This window comes from Mytilus galloprovincialis, chromosome 1 (genome assembly GCF_965363235.1).
Source record: "Mytilus galloprovincialis chromosome 1, xbMytGall1.hap1.1, whole genome shotgun sequence".
NCBI lineage: Eukaryota > Metazoa > Mollusca > Bivalvia > Mytilida > Mytilidae > Mytilus > Mytilus galloprovincialis.
In genome coordinates this window covers 16,381,642-16,408,207 of record NC_134838.1, presented here as the reverse complement: position 1 = coordinate 16,408,207, position 26,566 = coordinate 16,381,642, and the positions used below count along the sequence as shown (strand labels likewise).

The window sequence follows — 26,566 nt, the reverse complement described above, 5'->3', positions numbered from 1 at the left end:
GCAATAACTCCTCAAGGGGTCAACTGACCATTTCGGTCATGTTGACTTATTTGTAAATCTTACTTTGCTGAACATTATTGCTATTACAGTTTATCTCTATCTATAATAATATTCGAGATAATAACCAAAAACAGAAAAATTTCCTTAAAATTACCGATTCAGGGGCAGCAACCCAACAACGGGTTGTCCGAATCATCTGAAAATTTCATGGCAGATAGATCTTGACCTGATAAACGATTTCACCCCTGTCAGATTTGCTCTAAATGCTTTGGTTTTTGAGTTATAAGCCAAAAACTGCATTTTACCCCTATGTTCTATTTTTAGCCATGGCGGCCATCTTGATTTGATGGCCAGGTCACCGGACACATTTTTTTAACTAGATACCCCAAAGATGATTGTGGCTAAGCTTGGATTAATTTAGCCCAGTAGTTTCAGAGGAGAAGATTTTTGTAAAAGATAACTAAGATTTACGAAAAATGGTTAAAAATTGACTATAAAGGGCAATAACTCCTCAAGGGGTCAACTGACCATTTCGGTCATGTTGACTTATTTGTAAATCTTACTTTGCTGAACATTATTGCTGTTTACAGTTTATCGCTATCTATAATAATATTCAAGATAATAACCAAAAACAGAAAAATTTCCTTAAAATTACCAATTCAAGGGCAGCAACCCAACAATGGGTTGTCTGATTCATCTGAAAATTTCAGGGCAGATAGATCTTGACCTGATAAACAATTTTACTCCAGTCAGATTTGCTCTAAATGCTTTGGTTTTTGATTTATAAGTCAAAAACTGCATTTTACCCCTATGTTCTATTTTTAGCCATGGCAGCCATCTTGGTTGGTTGGCCAAGCCACTGGACACATTTTTTAAACTAGATACCCCAATAATGATTGTGGCCAAGTTTGGTTTAATTTGGCCCAGTAGTTTCAGAGGAGAAGATTTTTGTAAAAAATAACGACGACGGACGACGGACGACGACGCCGACGCCGGACGGAAAGTGATTGGAAAAGCTCACTTGACCCTTTGGGCCAGGTGAGCTAAAAATGGTTAAAAATTGACTTTAAAGGGCAATAACTCCTAAAGGTGTCAACTGACCATTTCGGTCATGTTGACTTATTTGTAAATCTTACTTTGCTGAACATTATTGCTGTTTACAGTTTATCTCTATCTATAATAATATTCAAGATAATAACCAAAAACAGTAAAATTTCCTTAAAATTACCAATTTAGGGGCAGCAACCCAACAACTGGTTGTCCGATTCATCTGAAAATTTCAGGGCAGATAGATCTTGACCTGATAAACAATTTAACTCCATGTCAGATTTGCTCTAAATGCTTTGGTTTTTGAGTTATAAACCAAAAACTGCATTTTACCCCTATGTTCTATTTTTAGCCATGGCGGCCATCTTGGTTTGATGGCCAGGTCACCGGACACATTTTTTAAACTTGATACCCCAAAGATGGTTGTGGCCAAGTTTGGTTTAATTTGGCCCAGTAGTTTCAGAGGAAAAGATTTTTGTAAAAGATTACTAAGATTTACTAAAAATGGTTAAAAATTGACTATAAAGGGCAATAACTCCTAAAGGGGTCAACTGACCATTTCGGTCATGTTGACTTATTTGTAAATCTTACTTTGCTGAACATTATTGCTGTTTACAGTTTATCTCTATCTTTAATAATATTCAAGATAATAACCAAAAACAGTAAAATTTCCTTTAAATTACCAATTTAGGGGCAGCAACCCAACAACGGGTTGTCCGATTTATCTGAAAATTTCAGGGCAGCTAGATCTTGACCTGATAAACAATTTTATCCATGTCAGATTTGCTCTAAATGCTTTGGTTTTTGAGTTATAAGCCAAAAACTGCATTTTACCCCTATGTTCTATTTTTAGCCATGGTGGCCATCTTGGTTGGTTGGCCGGGTCACCGGACACATTTTAAAAACTAGATACCCCAATGGTGATTGTGGCCAAGTTTGGTTTAATTTGGCCCAGTAGTTTCAGAGGAGAAGATTTTTGTAAAAGTTAACGACGCCGGACGCCGGACGCCGGACGCAAAGTGATGGGAAAAGCTCACTTGGCCCTTTGGGCCAGGTGAGCTAAAAAGTACCTACAGGTATTTAAACATTGCACAGATCAGTATTGTAAAAGATCAACTATAGAAGGAAAGGAATGCATAGATATTCATAAACACTACAGTTATACTTATCTTTTTTAATAAACAAGATAAATAGAAAGTATTATATTTACTTTATAATGCATTTTATATTCTGTGCAGGTCTTACAATTTAGGAAAACAGTAGAAGAATGATAAGAAAGTTAAAACAAATAGGAAGCCGGTAAAACCTTCCTGAATCTCCACTCAAACACCTACCATGGTCAGCTACTATTATAATATTAGCACAATTGTGTAAGTTACGACGATATAAACCTTCCATCAATCTGCCTACTGCTTCATCTACTTTATCTAGTGCCTGACCAATCTGTAATCAGATAATTCTATTTTAAGTTACTGGTGAGTTTGTACTACTATAATTTTGTAATGTTCTTAACTGTTAAAGGTTAAGAGCAGCCTTATAAATTAAATTTTCTTACATTCACCCATATCAGTAACACATACTGTAAAATGGAACTTTTTTGTAAGGGGTTTACTTTTTGCTAATTTAGTTATCAACTCTGTTGATATTGAGGATATTAAATTGTCAATAGTAGATATCCAAAAACGTGGAATAGAATCATCTCATTTATTAAGTAACCAAAACAATCATATTTAAAGTACCTTTGGAATATCGTCAGGTCCAACAGAATGTCCAGTATGATCTGGTTCATCAAAATACAATGTCATAAAATCTGGTCTCTGTCCTGCTGGTAATTCTACCCATCGTAGTAACTCATCAACTCGAGAATCAAATGGAATTTTTCTGTAACAATAATAAGATCAAAGTTATTTATTTTTTAAAATTAAAATGCATAATTTTAAATTACTTACAAATCGCAATTCTCAGTTTTGTTCTCTTAGATATTAAAGTAACTTAATTGGCAATATATAGAAGTTCCTACATAATATAAGTTCCAAGAGGAAGAAATATTCCTTTATATTATTTCCAATGGAACAAATATATATCTGCATTATTTTGTTCCTTTTGCTTCTGTTAAGGGGAACAAATATTTGTTGACAACACCAAAAGAGGATACAATGATTAAAACATATCTTACCCATCATATTTCTTCCATATATCAGGGTACATTCCTGTAAAAATAATCAATGTATCAGAAATAATATACAAGACATTAGCAGAAATTTTGTGGAATACTGATACAACCTATAGTGTCAAAGATTTATCATTTTATCAATTCAGACGATTATTGATGTTATTTAAGACCATAATTTTTGGACATCATGATTTTAAAATAGTCTTATGAGAAATATTTAAAAACTTTCTGAACATGACACTGTTATATCTTTTTGATATACTATCTTAATCTAATAATTAATTAAAACTGATATCAATTCGAAAATTTCTTGGAATTGTAGATTTAAAAACTGACCTATTTTCAACTATTCTGCAAGAGCAGTCTCAACTCAAAAGCTACTGTATGCCAATTTAAATAAACAAATAAGTTAAATTGTGAGAAAAGTACATGTACTGTCAACAGGTATTGGCAACAAAACAGTCAGAATTATTCTCAGTTGAAGACTGTTGAGCAGGAATCCTTACTACTGTGGGGCCCCTTTAATAATCAGATTGCCAGCATAATATCATCCAATTTATTACTATATAGTCAGTTTTAAGGAATTATATCACACCCTTTCAACAATCCTAGATCTGCCCCTGTGATTACCCTTTAAACATAATCATGTGCACACTTCCATACCTACCTTGAATCTGTACATCAGATCCTGGCCAGAAATATGTTGCTGACTTTTTATTATTCTTCTTTGCTGTATTCCATATCTAGAAGAATGAGATTGAACTATACATTAACATTTAAAGATTTCACTATACACTATAACTAGTCATAAGTAATTGTGAACAACAAAACCTTTTATCTGTGTAACTTACATAACTTAGTATTATCTATAATATAAGAAGCATTAAAAAATTACTCATGGACAAAGTGTAGGTCGAGTTGAATTAATCTTCAATGGACATTCACATTTGTAACATAATCGGATTAATAAAATGTGACAATGCAGGAAGGCAAAAGTGACCACTTTGAGTGGCCCAAATTCGATGTTTTCTAGCGACATTGTAAAGTATGGCATGTTTGACTATTATACATCCCCATGTCACTAAGCTTGACTTAATAAATGTTCAAGCGTTAGGGAAAATTGCAGTTTGCAAATTTGTTTCTTTACTTACTGGTTCCCCTTTCCACCATCTTGGATCACTAGCATTAGGTTTAGACATACCAAACCAGGCACCAATAGATTCATCATACATGTTGTTGTCTATCACACCATGGGATTCAGGATACAGACCCTAATGAAAAGGCAATATATCAGTTTTACTATCAATGATTTTCATGCACACAACACATTTCTTAAATAAGCCTCATTAGGTATATCAGAACTCAAGACCAACTGTTTGGAGAGCTAAAGACATAATTATTAGAGAGCACACAAACCAAAAATGCTCAAAGAACAAAATCTACACCGACTAAGTCAACTTTGATCTGTGAAGATTAAATGTTAGCTTAAGCACAATTACATATATATTTTATCAAAATGATTACCGGTATATAAAAAGTGTATTTTACACCAAATTATATTTATCTTTAATCCATGATTTTCTGTAATTCTTCAGTGCTTAATGTCTGAAAAAGCAAAGGTTCTAAACTTTACTAAAATTTGTTCACAATACTTGGATTTATTCTATATAAACTTTTATCACAGATATATGTCTCGCTTTTTTGTAATTTCGATAATGCAAATGTTGTAATTAAAATAGCAACACTTAAACATGTAAAGTTTTGCAAATATTCAAAGTCAATAAACCATGACTGAAGGTACATGGCTATAAAATCTCCATGGAAATGAGATTTGCCAATGCTAATACAACTGCATACTAAATATCATTGACTTATCATTAGCAGTTTCCTTTCAAAAAACCTAACTATAAACTAATACATATAAAAATAAGCAAAACTTTCAAAGTCAATAAACCTAACTGAGGGGTAAGGGCCAAATAATCTCCATGGAAATGACATATGCCAATGCTTTATACAACTGCATACCAATTATCATTAACTTACCACTAGTGGTTCCTTATAAAGTTATCTAATAACAAACTAATACATGAAAAATTATTAAAATTTCAAAGTCAATAGACCATAACTGAGGGGGCGGGGCTAAATAATCTCCATGGAAATGAGGTGTGTCAATGCTTATACAACTGCATACCAAATATCATTGACTTACCACAAGTGGTTCTCCATAAACTGACCTAATTACAAACCAATACATCAAAACTATGCAAAAATATCAGTCAAAAGACCATGACAGAAGGGGCGGGCCATATACCGGTAATCTCCATGGAAATGAGATGTGCCAATGCTAATACAACTGCATACCAAATATCAGTAACGTACCACAAGTGGTTCTCCATAAACTGACCTAATCACAAACCAAAACTGAAGCAAAAATTTCAAAGTCAAAAGACCATGACAGAGGGGGCAGGCCATATAATCTCATGGAAATGACATATGCCAATGCTTATGCAACTGCATACCAATTATCATTGACCTACCACTAGTGGTTCCTTATAAAGTGACCTAATCACAAACTAATACATGAAAAATGATTAAAATGTCAAAGTCAATAAACCATAACTGAGGGGGCAAGGCCAAATAATCTCCATGGTAATGAGATGTGCCAATACTAATACAACTGCATACCAAATATCTTTGACCTACCTCTAGTGGTTCACCATAAACTAGACCTAATCACAAACTAATACATTGTAGACAACGCTGCCACTGCTGCCAACGCCGCCGACAATGATGTCGTAAACAGCATAATTATATGTCTCTCATTTTGACTCTGTCAGGCGAGACAAAAACTATGAAGAATAATAAGAAGTTACATGGTCAATTGAGAAAAGTGTCTTACCGTAACTATGGAGTAATGGTTTGGGAATGTCTTTGTTGGGTATACAGATCTCATATATGGAGCATGTACTCCACACTGGCTCAGTTTTTTTATGTAAGGAGTAAAGTTTCTCAGTAAATAATCAGCTCTAAATCCATCTAATGATAATAAAATCAGTGGCTGGTAACTAAAATAAGTAAATATTGATATTAAAAATTAAGATATATAGCCTTAAACATTGATATAAACAATAATGTAAACTGATTTTCTTTATGTTCAACAAACATCTATTTATTTTATAATAAATTTACCAATTTGGGTTATTGATTGTAATTCTCTATGTAAATACAATAAAATTAAGTACAAGGTAATGGACTTATAACAAATATTTACACATTTTTTTCATTAGGCTATGCAAGTTTAGGTGTCAACTTTATTGAATATAATGCAAAATCTTATTTTCATCTACAGGCTTTGATGGCAGAGTGGTCTAAGTAGTCAAACTGCTGTATCACAATAAAAATGAAGATGTGGTATTATTGCCAATGAGACAACTCTCCACAAGAGCCCAAATGACACAGATATTAACAACAATGGGTCACCCTCAGTCTTCAACAATATGCAAAGCCCAGTCAGCTATTAAAGGCCTCAAAATGACACTAGCCTGTCAACACTGAGGTCATGAGATTGAATCCAGCATGTGTAGGTGCACTTGAACCCAATTTTAATTAACTAGGATTGTCAATTTTCACACAAAAGGTCAATGGTTCTCTCCAAACACGCCACGTTCCTTCATCAACAAAAACTGACTACCAAGAAATAGCACAATAGTGTTGAAAGTGGCTTTAAAGACCAATCAATCAATTAATCAATATTTTTTACTAGTTTACTAACCATATTATAAGTTATGAGACAAAATTTTTTATCTGAGGAAAACATCTTACTCTGAGTTGCATGTTTCTGGTTGAGAGGGACATGGCTTATCTAACCAGGTTTCTGTCAGTTCTGACGGCCATAGATTGACTGGTAAATATGTTCTATGTTGAGCAGCTACTGCTTGGTCAATATTTTCTGTGAGAAACTGGATCCCTGTTAATAATTCAATGTCTCTTATCCTGGCTACATTATCTTTCAAATACTCCAAATTATACTGAAATAAAGAGAATTATATAATACATCTTATCGCTATTTGTCCGCCATTACTGGATATCTCACAGGTTCCCATAAAATTTTGACATCATAATACAAAATATCCGACGCCACAATGGAAAATGTTTCTTTAACATTTTTAATCATTAAAGTGCAAGCAATTGGTTAATTCTGTTTTACTGTTATGTAGATATCCACCATCAAAGGAATAAATAAATATGTTGAAACATAGTTGTGCACTTTTTGTACAGATGTGCACTTATGGCAGAGATATATAGGGTTGCTGTCAAATAAACATTGTTAGCATAATAAAAATTTGAAGAGGATGAAGCTGTACTCCTGGGCTACTTACCAAACAATTGGGTACACTCTGTACATGTGGTAGTATGTATGACTGAACATCAATGTCACCATTACATGGAAGATTCAGAGTCTTGTTCTTGCATTTTATTAATATCATAAAGAAATGAGTTGGTAAAATTACTGCACTGTTACTATTTACTGTGCTGAAATGTAAAACAAAAGTTCTAATGAATGTGAACAAACTATACATGATCACTAATTAACTTGTAAACATTGAAAAAGTAAATTTTCATTACATAAACTTCTTCTTATTCAAGACAGATATATAAGAAAAAATATTTTTTAAACTCTTTTGTTTAAATTTAATTTAATCCATAGATTCCAAGATAAATAGCAATGTTTTCAGTTTATTGTTGATGTTTATTTTTGTCAAGATAAATAAGAAAAGGATTATTTCAGCTGTTATCAATGTCATACAAGTGTAAAGCACAATGAAAAATCTTGTAGAACCCTCAGCATTCATTTGAAAGTGTCTGTTCCACAAAATTGTTAAATATCAATACACTTTTTTAATCCCTGTTCTGAACTTGAAAGGTCATACTTAAAAATACAATGATAAAGTTCATAGTTGCTGTACCTCTGACTGTCAAACAGTACATCTACTAATCCATCTCCATTATAATCATATATAGGTCCTGTTGTAACACTCATGTTACCATATCTTTGACTGTAATCTCTAGACAACTGCCATACATACTCCCATATACCTGTAGAGAAAATTTTATTCAAATAAAATATATGAATTATATCATTTATAATGTTTATATGTTTGTTTATATCTCTTATGCTGGTAAATCAATAACAGTGTTGTTAATTGCAATATAAATCATGCAAGAATTAAGCATCTTACTACATGCAAGTCAGAAGTGGTCATACTTTTACTAACTATGCCAACGGTTTTATTAACTGTTAGTTGACTCACAGTGTTATAGTCTTGTCATTGCTACTAATCAGGGTGCAGGATTTTCTCGCTGCGTTTGAAGTCCCATTGGTGGCCTTAGGTTGTTATCTGCTCTTTGGTCGATTGCTGTCTCTTTGACATATTCCCTATTTCCATTCTCAATTCAAATTAAACTGTTATATCAAATTGCAGTTTGTAACACCTTACCAAACTAATACATTACCAACAAAAGTTATTAAAAACTCTTAAACCAGGTCGAAATGGTGAGCAGTTTATATTGTGTATGTGTGAAAAGAATCTATGCTTACATAAATAAGGCAATTAGTTTTCTCGTTTGAATTGTTTTAAATTGTCTTATCGGGGCCTATTATAGCTGACTATGTGGTATGGGCTTTGCTCATTGTTGAAGGCTGTACAGTGACCTATAGTTGTTAATGTCTGTGTCATTTTGGTCTTTTGTGGATAGTTGCCTCATTGGCAATCATACCACATCTTCTTTTTTATATTACATTACTTTTGTTTCTGTGTCCGAATGCATTCTATAGATGAAATAATAAAGAATTTCCAATTGTACTAAAATGAAAAGTATGATCTTTAAATTGTAAAAAAAATATAAATTATAAAATAATAATCTTTCCTTGACTGCTCTCTTTTTATACTTGTCGTTTACTTTTATGAAAACATACCATTTTTAAACCCATCAAACATTGGCACTGCAGAGCTGAGAAAATTGTCACCTGCAACTGGTCTTGCTGAACAAAAAGGAGAAATTAAAATTACTATAATTACAAATTAAAAGCAATTAGTTATTGAAGCACTTGAGCAAAAAACTGAAACAAACATAATATGTATGTAATTTTCATATAAACCCTGTTTAATAAACAAACAAAAAATCAATTTCACAATATATGAATGGTGTATATAAATAGTATAAAACAAATGAGATCACGATCTCAATTAATGTTATCTCTAAAATTTTCATTTTACAAATTCATACTAAAAGATTTTTATATGCACATTAATTTTTTTTTTTTTTTTTTTGTGTGAGTGCCAAAATAAAATCTTTTTGATTTAACAATTCTGTTTAACACAATAACTTACAATACAAAGTTTGTAATGAAATGTTTCTGTCTTTGTTAACATAATCATCACAAGTTAGTTCTCCATTGCTCAGGTCATTTACATAACATACTTTTGTTGAATTAACATCTCCCTAGAAAAAAATGTAAGTCACACATGAAGCCGTTGTTTACAAGAACTGTATAAAACTTAAAACATAAGCTTTAATGAGATATTTACTTACACACTCAAATTTCTTTCTGATAAAAAATTCAAAAGCCTTTTTTTATTTAAACAAATCTAATGAGTTTTCATCTTCCATACATTTTGTGATAATTAAATTGGTTCTCTAGTTTATAAAATTAGGTAAACAAAGTAAAGACAAAAGAAGATTTTAAGTTTAACATTCTAACCTGTGTCTGTGGCATTGCAACTGTTGCCCAGAAAGTTCTGTTGTCATTGTATCCTGATGCTAAATCTTTATACAGTTTTGTATACAGTGTGCCATACAAGGATACAGGTATACCAAAAGGTAAAAGTCTGGTTGAATCAGGTACTGTATTTGGTAAATTAATATTCTATAAAAAAAAATCATTACCGTTACTCTTAAAATATGAGAGTTAGCAAAAAATGCATATTTCCTTTCAGTATGTATTATTGATTGATTGTTGGTGTTAAATGTATTTTTTTTAGCACACTTCGCTTTATCTTGGTGTCAGTTTTCATTGTTGGAGGAAACTACAGAATGTGTGACCATAGTACATGGATGCCCCAATCACACTATCATTGTCTATATTCTATTTTCAGTGGAACAAACAAACGGAAGGACGAACGATAAATAAACAAACGAATGGACACAGAGATCAGAAAACATAATGACCTTAAATGGGGCATAAAAATGTGGCATAAAAAGTACCAATCAAAGTATATCTATACAAATCTCACCTTTGAATCACATCCACAGAGAGGAATAGGTTTAGTAACATTACTCTTAATTTGACTGGCTGTTACATGTGGTATAGTATTAGGATGATTTAAAATATGGTTTAAGGCTCCTACTGTTCCATTGTTTGGTGCTGGTTTGATGCCAGATATCTCTGAAGGAAAAAAATACAATTATTAGAACATAAAGTTTCTTACTTTGTAATATTTTGTTCATAATGACAAGATTTTATATATTCACAAAATGGGAATCCTATAGGTTTTAACTGTATTATTGTGAATAAAAGATGAATAGTGTTAATCTGAACAATCTATGTGTCACAGTATGAACAATAATGGTCAACAGATGCAGCTAAGCTTAGAAGTCTGTTCATTTACCAGATTCCTCAAAATGCAAGACAATATGTCCTACAACTGATAATAACACATGTATCCCCTTATATTGCATATCATTATGTCTCTCTCTGACTTTCACATAAAATATATCTAAGCGCTATTCCAGGCTAAAATTTAAAAAAGTCTGTTCTTTAAAGGAAACTCTGATTGGAAACACTAGGGGCTATATTAGACTTATTTTTTTAGAATGATAGCTGACAACTGTCATAATTGTGGCATTGAAAAATGCTGGCTGATTTTAAGTAAGTATATCCTTCATTTTATGGATCACTGCAATATAAGTTGGCAAAAATATGAGCTTTCACCATTATTTATATACAGATTCCATCCCAAATGATTGAATTTTTCTATATATTTATCTATTTCATGAAAAAGTATCATGTTGTTTTTGCAATGATAGTAAGTAGTATAGAAGGTAGGTTGGTTTTCTATCAAATCATTGTGAATGATCAGATTGATGTTTAAAATGTGGTCCCACAAAATATCATGCCAAACAGTTGGTTCCACCAGAGTTGAACACAAACGGTGTTGCTGTCAATCTGATATCTTAGTTCATGATGTTGAACTTAAGATACTGAGTACTTACCGCACATGAGATTATATAGTTCTATATTTTCAAAAGGTTTTATTTCTAGTTGTTGTTTAAATGCAGGTCCGTGTGCCAAAAACAAAGCCTACAATAAGAATTATGCAGAGAGGTAAGTCATGATGAGCTAAACATACTGTCAATAGTGTTTGTAGATTAATAACCCATTCCAATGATTTAGAATGGCAAAGGCTGTTTCTTTTCAATGCATTCAAAACAGAGTTATGTCCCTTTGTGTAACATTGAAATTTGTAAATTCCATGCTGAGAAGCTGTATTCCCTGTTACCAAAAAATTATTTTTCTAAATCTTTACAATCCACAATTATTTTCATATGGGATAGTAGCACCCTTCAGTCAATCGTGTATAAACTCTCAAGAAATCAGTTGAAATAAATAAAGGTGTAACTGTGCATAAAAACTTACATGCATAGATTTGTAAAGATTATCCCATCCATGGTTTCCACCAGTACACCAAAAAGTATTAGTACTGAAATATACGATAATCACTTATTGTGGACTATAAGTTCTAGAGGGTATCTTAAGCTCAGTAGTCAGTAAGTGCTTCAACACTGACATAATTTATTTCAAAAATTTCTTTAAGTGTCCGTTATTAGATTTATGAATTATTAAGAAAGGTTCCAACTCCCTCCTCCAGCAAAGTTGACAGAAGATGGATTTGGTTACCAGTTCTAGGACCCTTTTGGTCAAATAGCACTTCATTAGTTCTGGTACTTATACACCCTTTGGCTTTCAACTATTTGGCTTTGAGCGTCCTGATGAAGGAAAAACTCACTGGACACAAAAATAATTACATAGTGTTATTTTTGTTTTATATTCCAAACATGGTCATCTTTTATTCAAAGGTTTGATTGATTGATTGTTGTTGCCAATCTAGATAAAAATAAACAATATTGGGTAAGTCGAGCAAAAGTGTATAATGTTTTGGTTATGAAAACTCATACTTGTCATGAAATCTGGACATAAACTGAATAACATTGAGAAACTGAAAATAAAGGCAAAAATCAATGGATAGTCAAATGTTCAATTTTAATTCAATCAACAATCAGGTTGACCCTGTCACAACAAAGCAAAATTTGCTTGGTATTACATAATGACAAAGAATTCTAGATAGCAACGTAAAAATAAAAGTCAAGTTAAAAAGGTGACACTTACTCTGTAACTAGCCACTGGTCCTGCATGTCTAACAATACATCACCGATTCGTTTGTTGTTAAGATAATGGAAGCGTTTTGGTGCCGTTTCTTTGGTAAACACTTTCATAGCGGGGTTTTTGCACATTAACTCATCTGTAATCTTAGATACAGGTACTTGAGTGAAATCTAGAAAAAAAAATAATTACAGAAGAACATTGTCAAATAGTTCATGTACAGTGATCAACAGCCTGTTAAATCTCAGGTTGTATGTACTAATAAAGAGAGCGCAAAAATGAGGTTAAATTATCATCATACGATTAAAATATCAGTAAAATCAGAATAAGTGCAGGTTCATGTGGCCTATGAATCATTTGAGATCAAATTTTACTTACTTTCTGTTTTGACTTTATACTTTGATATCCTGGCATAATCATTTTCAATTCTTCCAAAAGTTCCATCAAATACAAGTATGTTTTTCATGTCATCAGGCATATACTGTGGAAGCTTGACCATGTTACTACAAGACACATGCTGCATACCTGTACAATATAACAAAAATTTGTTCACAGTAAAGTAGGTTTCACTGTAAAAATGTTTGAATAATTAACCTACATAAGTTAACAAATGGTTCAATCAATCCAGCAATGTCAAACATAAAAATGGTTGAACTCCTCCATATTTTGTGACTGTACACAGTCAGGCTATTTGGCTTTATTTGTGCATCTGTGGTTGGTTTTTTTTTGAGATATTAAATATGGTGGTTTATTAAGTTGTCTGTTGTACTGTTCAGTATTTTTGTTGATTCCCATTATCCTTCTCATATATTTCTGTTAATTCAGAAATTATTGCATACATTTATTCTTGCGATTTTGTGATTTTAGACTTAAATGCGATTATAATTTTTACGATTTTGGGAAAAATCCTGCTTAATTCATATCAAATATTTTAAAAGGCGAGTTTAAATTATTGCTTTTACAACTCTGTCGCAATATTCGCAATAATTTCAAAATTTACAGTTCTTACTTCTATATGGCAATATGGTCTGGATAATTTAACTTTTTCATGAACAAAACTTTATGATAATATTTAACATTTATAGACAAAAAGATGGACACAAAAGTTTGGTCAGTGCAATTTTAATAAAAAATTACCATGATCAGCTATAACAATAAGATTAACACAATCATGCAGTCCTTCCTGATATAACGTGTTCATCAATCTGCCTAACATATCATCAACAGTCTCTAACTGACCATTTAGCTAGGGGAAAAAATCATTATCAATTACTAAACTCTTTAATACTAATGGTAAAACATGATGACAAAACAAAACAAATCATTTTAGCTTGTTGTCTTTTAAAAAAAAAATGGTTAAATTTTGTTAAAATGTTCCAAGAATTATCCAATTTGTAAAAATATCAGTATTTACCAATATTAAGACCACAGTATGGAGGAAAATAATTTTAAAAAAGACTGATATAGTCCTCCACCATGTTATTTTTCATGTTTCCTCAGCATTTACTTGTCTTAAATTTTAGCAATAAAAGTCTCATCAAACTAGTTTTGAAATTCATCTAAAAATATTGACCAATACCATTTCACCGTCAGGTCCTTTCTGGTGCCCTGCATGATCTGGTTCATCAAAGTATAATGTAATTATGTCTGGTTTCTTGTCGTCAGGTAGTAGTAGCCATTCCGTTACTTTCTCAAGTCTCTCAGGGAAACCTATTTTACTGTAATAATACATTTAAATCAATACTACTAGAAGATGCCTGCAAAATCATGGTACAATTGGGCAAATGTTGAAACAAAGTGTCTTTAAATTTTGCAGGCAGTATGTTGACAGATCAAGCATGAAAATGTGTAAGACACGGATCAATACTGAATAACGATCCAAATTTGGATATTTTCTAAAAAATTTGGGTTTTATGTTGAAAAAAATTGTTTCAAATTTTTTTTTAGGAAGTACAAGACACTACATTTATACATTATATCACAAACATATCTGACTTTGTATGGTTTCGGAGGAGTTGAGGCTCAATGAAATTGGTCCCCTCTTTTAGTAGTCTAGATATCATACCAAATCTACAGTTACACATTAATTCTGAATAAAATTAAGTTTGGAAAGGCACTTTTGTAAAAGCTGTTTGTGTATTTCTAACGATCTTAAAGTGATATATAGTTCATTTAACTTACCCATCATATCCTACCCACACGTCTGGATAACTTCCTATAAGTAGACAAAAAATAAATGCACAGCCATATGTCTTCAACCAGTGAAATCACAAAATATCTACTTTAAGCGCAAACACATTAATACACAAAATTTACTGTTCTGCATTACATTAATTTAGGGAAAAAATTAACATGATTCATCTATAATATCTACATAAAGAAAGTGTACATTTTATTGTCATGTACCAAAAATTACAGTTAGTCATTTGGCTAGAATTTTTACCTTTATTCCTCATGAAGTAACCCCCATTACTACCCTCTAACCATCATGATTTATTATAACATGTATGACTTGTGCCTTACCTGATATGTTAACATCTGATCCTGGCCAAAAGAAGGTATAAGCTTTCCTTCCTTGTTTCTTTGCTGTATTCCAAATCTAAAATTGATCAAAACTTAATAACGTAAAAAAAGATGTAAATTCAACCACCATGAACCAAAAGTTGTTGCAGCATTGATATAACTTAATTATTTAAGGAAAAGCTAAAAACGGCAATTAATGGAAAATAAATATCTTCTTAAAAACAAAATGTAATAGCTGTTTGAACAATAGCTTGATAAAGTTTTTCTGTTTACACGAACCAGAAAACTACTTTGGAAAAGGGATAACGAAAGTACATAAAAGAAGTACTTTTTCAAAAACTAGTTTTGAAATTAACAATCACAAAACAAAAGACTGTGATGATGAGGTCTTTTGATTTTTTCTGTTGTTGCATCACTATATTATAGATGTTTACCCGATGTCATCTTTAAGTCATATCAACCTTCTTAAAACTCATGGTGTTAATAACAAAACTTATAAAAAGTATTCTGATAAAGCACTAAACTTACTGGTTCTCCTCCCCACCATCGGGGGTCCATTTTTGTATGACTTGAGAGTGAGAAGACTTCACCAATATCTGCATCATACATGTTGTTAGATATAATACCATGGGACTCTGGATACAAACCCTAAAAGCAAGTTGTTTTTTCATTAGCATAAACAATACTATGTAAATTTAATTTGCTGTTTATATAGATACAAAAAAAAATATATTCTAACAACAATAGTGTTTATGCAGAACAAACAGCAGTCAATAAATGTTTAGTTTCCAGTATATATTATCAATATGCTCGTATTACATTAAGATTTACGGCCTTGTGTCCCACAAGAGACAAAGAGGTTAGGTAGGTAGTATTCTGTGACTCTCAAACTGAAAATAAACTCAACACAAAATTTCAGCTTTTGAGATGGTACTGAGCCATTTTTTCAAACTCTGTGTTTTGTTTTTCAACTTGAGTATAAAGAGTGTTCTGAGCAGCTGGTTTTGAGTCCTTTTGGTGATTGTAGCTATTGTGTATTATTATACTTCACGTTAATATGCCATATTTTTTTAATTGGCTAATACGAGGGTGTTAATTTACTCTATCACATGGCTGTGCAGGTGACAATTTTTTTTAATGTTACCCTCTCATGTAGACCAATCAAAAATCGATAATTTAAAGGACAATGAATTGAATTTACATCAAGTAATTAAATGCTTAAGTTCTACTTTTTGACTCAGATTTTATTATTTCACTTTTAAAATAAAAAAAAATAAAACATCTTGCTTAACTGTTTTTTTTCTTAATCCCGTAATATTGTTATGCACATGACGTCATAGAAAATACTTTTAAAATGAAATTATTCTATTAAAGATAATAATGAAAGGACATTCAGTAAAATAAATTAAATAACACATAGCTGAGAAGGTGATAGAGCAGATTGATACCCCTTGAAAAAGCATTGTCAACCTTGGCTTCGCCGTGGTTGACAATGTTTTCTCGGGTAACAATCAGCTCTATCACCCTTTCAGCTATGTGTTATTTATAAAATGGTTTGGGAATGTGACTGTAGGATATACAGATCTCATGTATGGTGTGTGTAACTTACTGTAGCTATTGTGTAATGGTTTGGGAACGTGATTGTTGGATATACAGATCTCATGTATGGTGTGTGTAACTTACTGTAGCTATTGTGTAATGGTTTGGAAATGTGACTGTTGGATATACAGATCTCATGTATGGTGTGTGTAACTTACTGTAGCTATTGTGTAATGGTTTGGGAATGTGACTGTAGGATATACAGATCTCATGTATGGTGTGTGTAACTTACTGTAGCTATTGTGTAATGGTTTGGGAATGTGACGGTTGGATATACAGATCTCATGTATGGTGTGTGTAACTTACTGTAGCTATTGTGTAATGGTTTGGGAATGTGACTATTGGATATACAGATCTCATGTATGGTGTGTGTAACTTACTGTAGCTATTGTGTAATGGTTTGGGAATGTGACTGTTGGATATACAGATCTCATGTATGGTGTGTGTAACTTACTGTAGCTATTGTGTAATGGTTTGGGAATGTGACTGTAGGATATACAGATCTCATGTATGGTGTGTGTAACTTACTGTAGCTATTGTGTAATGGTTTGGGAATGTGACTGTTGGATATACAGATCTCATGTATGGTATGTGTAACTTACTGTAGCTATTGTGTAATGGTTTGGGAATGTGACAGTTGGATATACAGATCTCATGTATGGTGTGTGTAACTTACTGTAGATATTGTGTAATGGTTTGGGAATGTGACAGTTGGATATACAGATCTCATGTATGGTGTGTGTACACCACAGGTCCTCAGTTTCTCTATGACTGGTGTTAACTTTCTCTGAACATAATCGGCTCTAAACCCATCTAATGAGATCAATATCAGTGGAATTTTCCTGAAAGTAATTATGATTATATACTTTATTGTTGCCTTCATTAAAATAGTTGTCAAAATTTATATTAAGTATAAAGATGCAAAGAATTGTAATGTATCTATGTTTGCTTCATTTTTTGGAAATACAATGAAAACGAGAAAATGTAATGAGATGGAAATCTATTTGATGTGTATAAAACATATTTAACAGAAAGTTCAAAAGAAAAAGGGAAGGTATTCTAAAAACACCAAAACAATTGTATAATTTCTGACACAAAAAAATTAAATGCCAAATAGTGGTAACAATTTATGAATATCTTTTAATTCATTCATTGTGGGTAGAAAAATGAAGGGATATAATAGTCTTTACCCATGGCATTTTGAATTACTTGGAGCACTACATGGTACATCTTTCCAATGAAGGGACATCTTTGATGGCTTCCACAATGAAGTAGGTAAAAATGTCCTTAAACTGGCAGCTGTGTCATCTGGTAACCCTGTCAGAAACTGGATCCCTGTTAATAACTCTATATCTCTTATTCTTGCAACATTTTCCATCAAATAATCCTCATCAGGCTAAGAAAAATATTTTAAAAAGGAAGAATGATATATTATTGTTTATTGGTCGTCCCACTGACTGTATCACTCTGCTCAAGCTCAATATAAAATCTAATATCAGGGCTTTTAGTCCTCAAATATGCAGAACCAGTCTTAATAACTTTAATCCAAACATATCAGCAACATCAAAATGTATGAACCTAAGTTGACAAGTTTGTGCACTGTTCTTTTTTAATGACGATTTCAACGTTTAAAAAAACAACACTTGTGACACTGATACAATGAGCATCATAATGAATTGTTCTTATGACTGAGTGTTATTATTATATTTACACCTATATCCCTTTAAAAAGTAATTTCTTGTAATATTTTGGACAATTGCATATATTCCTGTAATTTTAATAGCAACTTGTACCTTTTTAAGTTTTATGGATTTTTCACATTTTTACTATAAAGTAACTCAGTACTAGTAAACAACAATAATATTTGACAATATATATAACAGTTCTGAATTTTCAGTTTTATGATCATAAATGCTCGGTAGCTCAGCATATATCTTGGTACCTTAGGTATATTTTGGTTTAATGTATTAATGTTTTTATATCGCTATTTTGTAAAATTTTCTTTTCATCTTACTGACTGATATTTTCCTTTCTCAGCACAGTAGTGATATGAAAAAATGTTGCTAGAAACTAAGGGCGTAAGGACTGTTGTCAACTTCACTTGAGAGCTTTTTTAAAGATGACAACTCAACTAAGAAAAATCAATCTTGTGAAGATGACCAAAATTAATCTAAAGATATAGATGTGAAGCAGCTATAGGATCAAAAACTCACCATACAGTTAGGTACAGCAGGTAAGTGCGGTAATATGAATGACAACAGTTCAAGGTCAGTTGTGATACAGTTGAGAATATCTCCATGTTTACATGATATTATGATAATGTAATAATGAGTAGGTACAGGCACTCCATCTTTCCCAACATATCTATAATACAAAGCATCAGAATCAATCATCATATATTGTCACTACTCCATATGTGCGATATAAAGACAGTGAAGTCCTTTTGCAGTTTATATAATTTGAAAATATCTTAGTTTGCGGGATACCAATTTTTGTGGATTTGGTGGTTTGGTTAACGGTAAATGATAACTTTATTATTTGGAAAAGACATAACCAGACCATATCCGGTATGAACAATCTCAATTGACTTACCTTATAATAAAATCTTTTCAAAACATAAAAAAATTAAGAAAAAATTAAGAAAAACACTCAAATTATTTTATGAAACAGACTGACATTTTATTTTATAATTCCTACTATTCATTTTTTTTCAGTAAGGTCTCTAAACTTATTCATTCTGAACTATAAGCCTGCCAATATTACATACCCAGGAAAATCAATCACTATATGTAAATCATACAAACTTTCATTGAAGCATTGGGACAAAAAAATACAAAATAAAAAAATCTTACTTTGTCTCATTTGAAACATCTTCCCATAATCCATCTCTGTTATTGTCAAAAGCTGAACCAATGATTACTTCCATACCAGACCTCTGGTTACCATAGTCTAGTATCAACTTCATTGTGTATTCCCATATACCTAAAAAGTACATCTTTGATTAAATCCTATAGCAATAAATATGTGTTCATAGTATACAGATGCCCCACTCACACTATCATTTTCTATGTTCAGTGGACCAACTTCATCAAAAACTACCTTGACCAAAAACTTTAACCTGAAGTGAAACAAACAGACGAAGGGACAGAAGGACAGATGCACAGACCGAAAAACATAATGCCCCTAGGTGGAGTATAAAAATGTTTGAAAGGGATTGATTGGAAGGCACTTCAATAATATTTGTGGTTTTGGGTAATCTGCTTGCAGAAGAGTAGAGTATTGACATTAAAATTCCATTCAAGTTGGAAAGGAATGTGATTAAGGAACCTAATCCCCATTATAATACTGGAATAGTTTAAACAATTTCGTTGTGAATTCAAGACAATTCAATTTTTGTTCTTAAATAAGGGTGAAATCCACACAAAACAGAAAATAATTAAATGTTTATGAAGTATAACATTTTTAACAACAACCACAAATTTCTTAAAATCAAAAAACCACATAGTGATGATAAAATACTGTTATGTTCAGACATAAGATTATCTCCCTTGTTGTTCCAACATTTTGTAAGTTCAGTATGTTCAATATTTGAATATTTTGTTTTTCAGGAAAAGATGAGATAAACAAACTCATAAATGTACAGTTGCATATATAAGAGTGTAGGAACTGAGTAATAGAAGGCATTCTTTAATAATTGGTATAATCTAGTGTTTTTGTACATAAATTAGGTCGTCAGTTTTCTTGTTTGAATTGTTTACATTCATCCTTTTGGGGCCTTTATTATCAGAATATGCTGCTTGCAGTATGGGCTTTGCTTATTGTTGAAGGTCATACAGTGACCTACAGCTTTTAATTTCTGTGTCATTTGGTCTCTTGAGAAGAGTTTTCTCATTGGCAACCACACCACATCTTTCGTTAATAATATTTACCATCTCTAAATCCATCATACATTGGTACAAGGCTGGAACTAAGAGTTTTCTCAAGGTCTGAGTTTTTAACTGAAAAGCCTGTAAGTATATATTTAGGTTTGAATTTCCATTTTCTGATTTGACCAGTAAATTAAAAGTTTCTTAAAATGTCATTATATCTTTTCTAATGTTTATATTTGAACATAGAGACTTGTCTTATTCAAATACATTGCTGTCTTATTACAATGATATAGTTCCCGAATTTCAGAGGGTGTGAGTTTAAACCCCACTTGTGGTGAGGCTCTGATATGTTAAACGTTGATCTCAATTGAAATGTACTGCCAGTTTTTTTGCAAAATGTTGATGGTTCTACCTGTGCACACTGACTTTCTCAACCAATAAAATCTGCTCACCAAGATACAGCCAAGGTTGCTGACAGTGGCATCAACCACCAACAAAATTTGAGACTTGATAAAAATATTACCAACAAAATGAGGGGAGACCCTTTTTACTGCTATTTATGGTGTAAACATATACATAAACATAAACTTAGTATTAGAATAGGCTGATGTATATATAAGTGAGATTTCCAAACAAATTTTAATTCATTATTCTTGTTTTGTTTCAAATGAGATTACAATATAAAGATAAAGTTCTTAATATTTTTCATATACCTGAATTGACAATAAAATGATGGGATATTGACATGTTATCATTCCTATAACTACTGCATGAGAGTAACTGTACCCTAGGATCAATGTTCACACAACTACCAGTCATATTGTCTACAGTCTGGAAAGAAGAAGTTGTTAAATGATCATTATTGTGATAATTGCATGGTTACTATTTTTGCTCACTAAATAATAATACAAATAAGATCTCCTGTTATTTAGAAATAGAGAAATTAAAGTCAATTCATAGATTTCGATGATATGTGTAAAAATAAAAAAATGTATATCCATGAATACAATACTGAGTTTTCTGTGGATGCCGCCTTATTGAAGTACAGTATAATTGATGTCCATACATGCATAGAGTGAATTTTACTTTAGAGTTCACCTTATTTGGGTACACAATGGACAAGGTTAGTACTGTCACTTTTTCAACAATACTATTGGTCTCCTCATATCAGCAGAATAAGCAATGCCCATACAGTAATGAGTTACTGAAGATTTCAATTTATATAGGTATAATTTAAAAGGTGCCAATACAAACATCTCTCATTTCAATATACAACTATGTTGTGTGTACTTATATATATCTCACATTAATTATAGCATGTCAATACATGTACTAGCATGTGTTACTTAAGATCTTACCTTATTTGGATAGAGTATAAATGAAGTCCAAACAGGCATCTTATGTGTTTTGCTGTAGCCACTAGCTGTATCATTAGTACTCAATATACACACATCTTCGGTAACACTCATCTCAGGTTTACCAAAGGGGCTGCTATAAACAGTAGTACTGGTAAAAGACTTCACCTAAAAAAAAAAAACAGTCTGGATTTACAACTTTAAAGCATAATTTTTAAAAGACAAGACAATTTTACTTATATATCTAGAGTTAATTTTTCTAAATTTACTTAAAAGCATTACATTGGATGAGACAATGCTACCTTTATAAAAGTTATGATATTTCTTTATAAGCAATAATGATTTCATCTTTTATAAATGATAACTGTCAATTCTGTCAAGAATAAAAATAGTTATTTAAAGCTTATTGTGCTAACTGATTTTTATTAGGGTTTTTTAAAGAGTTTATATCCTTAGATATCAGTTTCTCTGGGATTCTGAAATTAAACTGTTTTCTGTATATGTGTTTGTTAACTCCTACAAGGGAGATAGATTTTGACCGATCAATCAAGAAGATATACCTTATTTCCACAGTAGCAGTTCCGATCAGGGATACTGTCTTCTTTGTTGTGGCTACACACTGGTGACATAGTTCTGTTTGTTGTTGGTATTGCTGGGGGTCTACGTAACAAGTGATTCAATGATCCCATTGTACCGTTATTTGGTGCTGGAGAAATTTTTAACAATTCTGTAAAGAATCAGTCATGTTAGTATCCTTAAGTGAGGCCCAGTATCAGTTATACAAAGAACAAATATTATTGGTTTAACAGAAACAAACAAAATGTAAACTCCACCGTGATAAGTAATTAAAAAATAAAAAAAAGTTTCTTAGCATTCAGCCAACCAAAAAAAAGTCATGAAAAAATATTATAACAAATTCTAAGTGCAATATAGTCATTCTTTTTATTTTTTTAAATTGAACCTTTATTGCTATGCAGTACTTTAAACATTGTAGTAGTATTCTTATAACAATGACCTTTGAGCGGTCCGTAGGTGGCCTGTTGCAAGGCAAAATTTCTGTCCCTATCCATTATACCCTCATTTTCCAGTGGCAGTCCAAATTTCCCCGACCATCATCCTAGATGGCCTCAATTGTGACAAGACCTACCTATTGTATTTATTGTGAACTTGTTCTCGTCCTGAATATGCATGAAAACTTTGCCACTGGACGTTGCGCAACCAACAATCAATCAATATAACAATGTCATTATCTATCATGTACTGAAAACGAAAGAAATTACCCATACCAAAAATAATTCAAAATAGCTAAATCATATGGTATCTTAAAATTCCATCTTACCACACATGAGGTTATAAAGTTCAATATTTTCAAAAGGATCGCTTTCTATTCCTTGTCTAAAATCTGGACCATGGGCCACAAATAAAGCCTGTAACACAAAAGGTACATGTATTGGCAAAAGAAAGTTAATTTGATCATTGTTTTAATAAGTGTTTGAAAAATCATAATTCAAGGTCAAACACAATTGCATGTACTTATTTTGATAGCTTATCTGCTATACAAGGCCTGTCCAAAAACAGAATAGTGGTCAGTTTGTTGTTGTTTAGATATACATTTAATTAGACTAAGATATACAAATGAATTGAATTATCTGTAATACTTATCTAATTTGTTATGTGAAAGAAAAAAAAAAAGCTATAATTACCTGCATACTTTTGTACAAATTGTCAAAACCATGATTTCCTTTTAAACAGTAGCTTCTACTGTTTCTACAAACAAACAAAAATTTAGATATTAATTCACTATCAATTAAAACTCTAATTTGGCATTAAAATAAGAAAGATCATATCAGAAGGAACATGTGTATTAATTGCTTCAAATTGATTGGACTTCAACATCATGAAAAACTATTTTGACCAAAAACTTTAACCTGAAGTGGGACAGATGGATGAACAGATGGATGGACAGACACACAGACTGAAAACATAATGCCCCTAGTTGGGGGTATAAAAAAATTAATATTCAGTTTTCAGGTAAGTATGTTAAAATTAATTAAGAGATGATACAAAACTGAAAACAAGCAGTTTAGGAGCTACCATGTCCCATTAAATAAATCTATAACTTTATTAAAACTCACCTTTCAAACTTTACATGAAATAAACTGTTATCACAGAGATATGTCTTGCCTTTTTGTAATTTTGATTATGCAAATATTGAAATCAAAAAAGCAATACTTTAACATCTTACACAAGTTATGCAAATACTCAAAGTCAATGAACAATGACTGAAAGTACATGGCTAAACTATCTCCGTGTAAATGAGATGTGCCAATGCTAATACAACTGCATACCAAATACCATTGACTCATTATAAGTCGTTACCAAACCTAAATACAAAAATCAACTTGTAAACTATGTAAAAGTTTCAAAGTCAATGAAGCATAAAGAGGGGGTGGGGCTATATAATCTCCATAGAAACAATACTTGCAAATGTAAATAAATTTGCATACCAAATATCATTGATTTAACATAAGCAGTTCATCTTAAAACTGATCTAATTACAAACTAATACATGTAAACTAAGATAAGCTTCAAAGTCATTAGACTGTGACTGAGGGGGCAAGGCCAAATATTCTCCATGGAAATGAGATGTGCCAATGCTTATACAACTGAATACCAATTAACATTGGCCTACCACTAATGGTTCCCCTTGAACTGACCTAATCACAAACTAATACATGATAACTTACAAAAAATTTCAAAGTCAATAGACCATGACTAAGGGGGTGGAGCTAAATTATCTTATTGAAAATGAGATATTCCAATGCTTATACAACTGCATACCAAATATCATTGACCTACCACTTGTGGTTCCCCATAAACTGACCTAATCACAAACTAATACATGTAAAATAAGCAAAAGTTTCGAAGTCAATAGACCATGACTGAGGGGACAGGGCCATAAAATCTCCATGGAAATGAGATGTGCCATTGCTTACACAACTGCATACCAAATATGATTGACCTACCACTTGTGGTTCATCATAAACTAGACCTAATCACAAACTAATACATTGTTGACGCCATCACCGCCGTTGCCGACGCCGGAAACAGCATACCTATGTCTTGCTTTTTGACTCTGTCAAGGCGAGACAACAACTAAAAATTGATGTGTATATATTTGTTTTTTCCATTTCATTTTTTGGTACATAAATAAGGCCATGAGTTTCCTTGCTTGAATTGTTTAACATTATTGATTTCGGGGACTTTTATAGATGACTATGCAGCATAGGCTTAGCTCATTGTCAAAGGCCCTATGATAACCTATAGTTATTTATTTCTGTTACATTTGTTATCCTTAATATAACATCCCCAAGTCTCTGATTAATTTAAATGTCTGAATATACAACATTACCTAGCAACAGTCCATCTGTTCTGCATGTCTAGTATAACATCACCAAGTCTCTGATTGTTTGTATAATGATGTCTAACAGGCATTGTGGTTTTATCAAACATCTGAATGTGTCCACTTTTGCAATGGAGTAATTTCTTAACTTCTTCTAATGGTAAAGCTATAATAAAATAAATGACATTTTAAAATCAAAGTAGAAATAAAGCATGCCCTAGCACATGAACAAAGACATATTGGTTGCACTACTTGCCATTTCTCCAAAATATAGAATATACTTCCTCCTAGTATATAACATACATTTAACATATATATATATTTATGTGGCATAACATCGTGGCCACAAGTTAAACATTTTTTTTTCTGTTTAGTATTAAATTTATATTAAGATCCATTTTGTTACATCTTGTGATCAATTTTATTTGGCAATCGCCAATGGCAGTCAGCAGGGTTAAAGAACATCAGTTGTTCGACAAATGTTAGTCAAATGCGTTTTGTTTAAATATACTTTTTCACTTTTTTGGTCTTTTGGAAAATGTTGTTTGTGCTGTTTTTAGACCCTTCTACAATGAAATTTGTTTTACATGCACACGTATAAAAATTGCGTTTTTTATCCAACGCAATCATAGGTTTGAACGTAGTTTTCAATTTAGACTCGTATGTATATATATATATATATACAGTACTAAATTTTCACATTTTTCATGTAACTTCTCTGAATTTATATACAGTCTACACTTGATGTATTATAATTCTTTAGAGTCAAAATATTTCTATAGTCCCACCATTGAAATACAACAATTAATTCAAATTCACTCCTTTATAAAGTATAGAATTATCAACTAATAAATCCTTGTTTACCTTATCTATACTGGTTTTGAAATTTTCTCTGTTCTTTCAGTTTAAAATGGATTGTTCTAGTAGTTAGTGGACAAAAACATTTGAAAAATGAAATTTAAAGTTTAATTTTGGTAATATGTATACATACGATTAGGAGTTTCTTTGACTACATAACTTCTACCAACTTTTTCTTCATGAAACTTTGTATGTAACTGTCCTATTGTTCCATCAAAGATAAGATAGTGGGAAGTATTCATATACTGATTGAGATAAACTCTTCTGTCACAGGAGGTAGATTCCATTCCTGAAAAG

The 26,566-nt window shown here is 31.8% G+C and overlaps 1 protein-coding gene across 5 annotated transcripts in view; it reads right to left on the bottom strand.

Moving 5' to 3' along the window:
- The window catches only part of LOC143067274 (uncharacterized), a 71,121-nt gene that overhangs the window by 27,882 nt on the left and 16,673 nt on the right, over positions 1–26,566 (bottom strand). For 2 of the 5 annotated variants that reach the window (XM_076240404.1, XM_076240433.1), the window contains 34 exons: positions 26,403–26,558; positions 25,421–25,577; positions 23,712–23,775; positions 23,348–23,435; positions 22,569–22,735; positions 22,012–22,176; positions 21,367–21,484; positions 20,714–20,791; positions 19,637–19,766; positions 18,998–19,148; positions 17,975–18,180; positions 17,461–17,626; positions 15,714–15,833; positions 15,186–15,261; positions 14,844–14,877; positions 14,242–14,380; positions 13,800–13,908; positions 13,041–13,187; positions 12,669–12,834; positions 11,919–11,982; positions 11,495–11,582; positions 10,516–10,667; positions 9,984–10,148; positions 9,613–9,724; positions 9,198–9,263; positions 8,188–8,317; positions 7,600–7,753; positions 7,043–7,248; positions 6,120–6,285; positions 4,372–4,491; positions 3,888–3,963; positions 3,224–3,257; positions 2,787–2,928; positions 2,382–2,490 (listed from right to left, as the gene is read on the bottom strand). In XM_076240404.1, the coding sequence (XP_076096519.1) occupies positions 2,382–2,490; positions 2,787–2,928; positions 3,224–3,257; positions 3,888–3,963; positions 4,372–4,491; positions 6,120–6,285; positions 7,043–7,248; positions 7,600–7,753; positions 8,188–8,317; positions 9,198–9,263; positions 9,613–9,724; positions 9,984–10,148; positions 10,516–10,667; positions 11,495–11,582; positions 11,919–11,982; positions 12,669–12,834; positions 13,041–13,187; positions 13,800–13,908; positions 14,242–14,380; positions 14,844–14,877; positions 15,186–15,261; positions 15,714–15,833; positions 17,461–17,626; positions 17,975–18,180; positions 18,998–19,148; positions 19,637–19,766; positions 20,714–20,791; positions 21,367–21,484; positions 22,012–22,176; positions 22,569–22,735; positions 23,348–23,435; positions 23,712–23,775; positions 25,421–25,577; positions 26,403–26,558 (4,221 nt within the window). The other 3 variants (XM_076240418.1, XM_076240410.1, XM_076240426.1) reach the window with 3 other exon arrangements.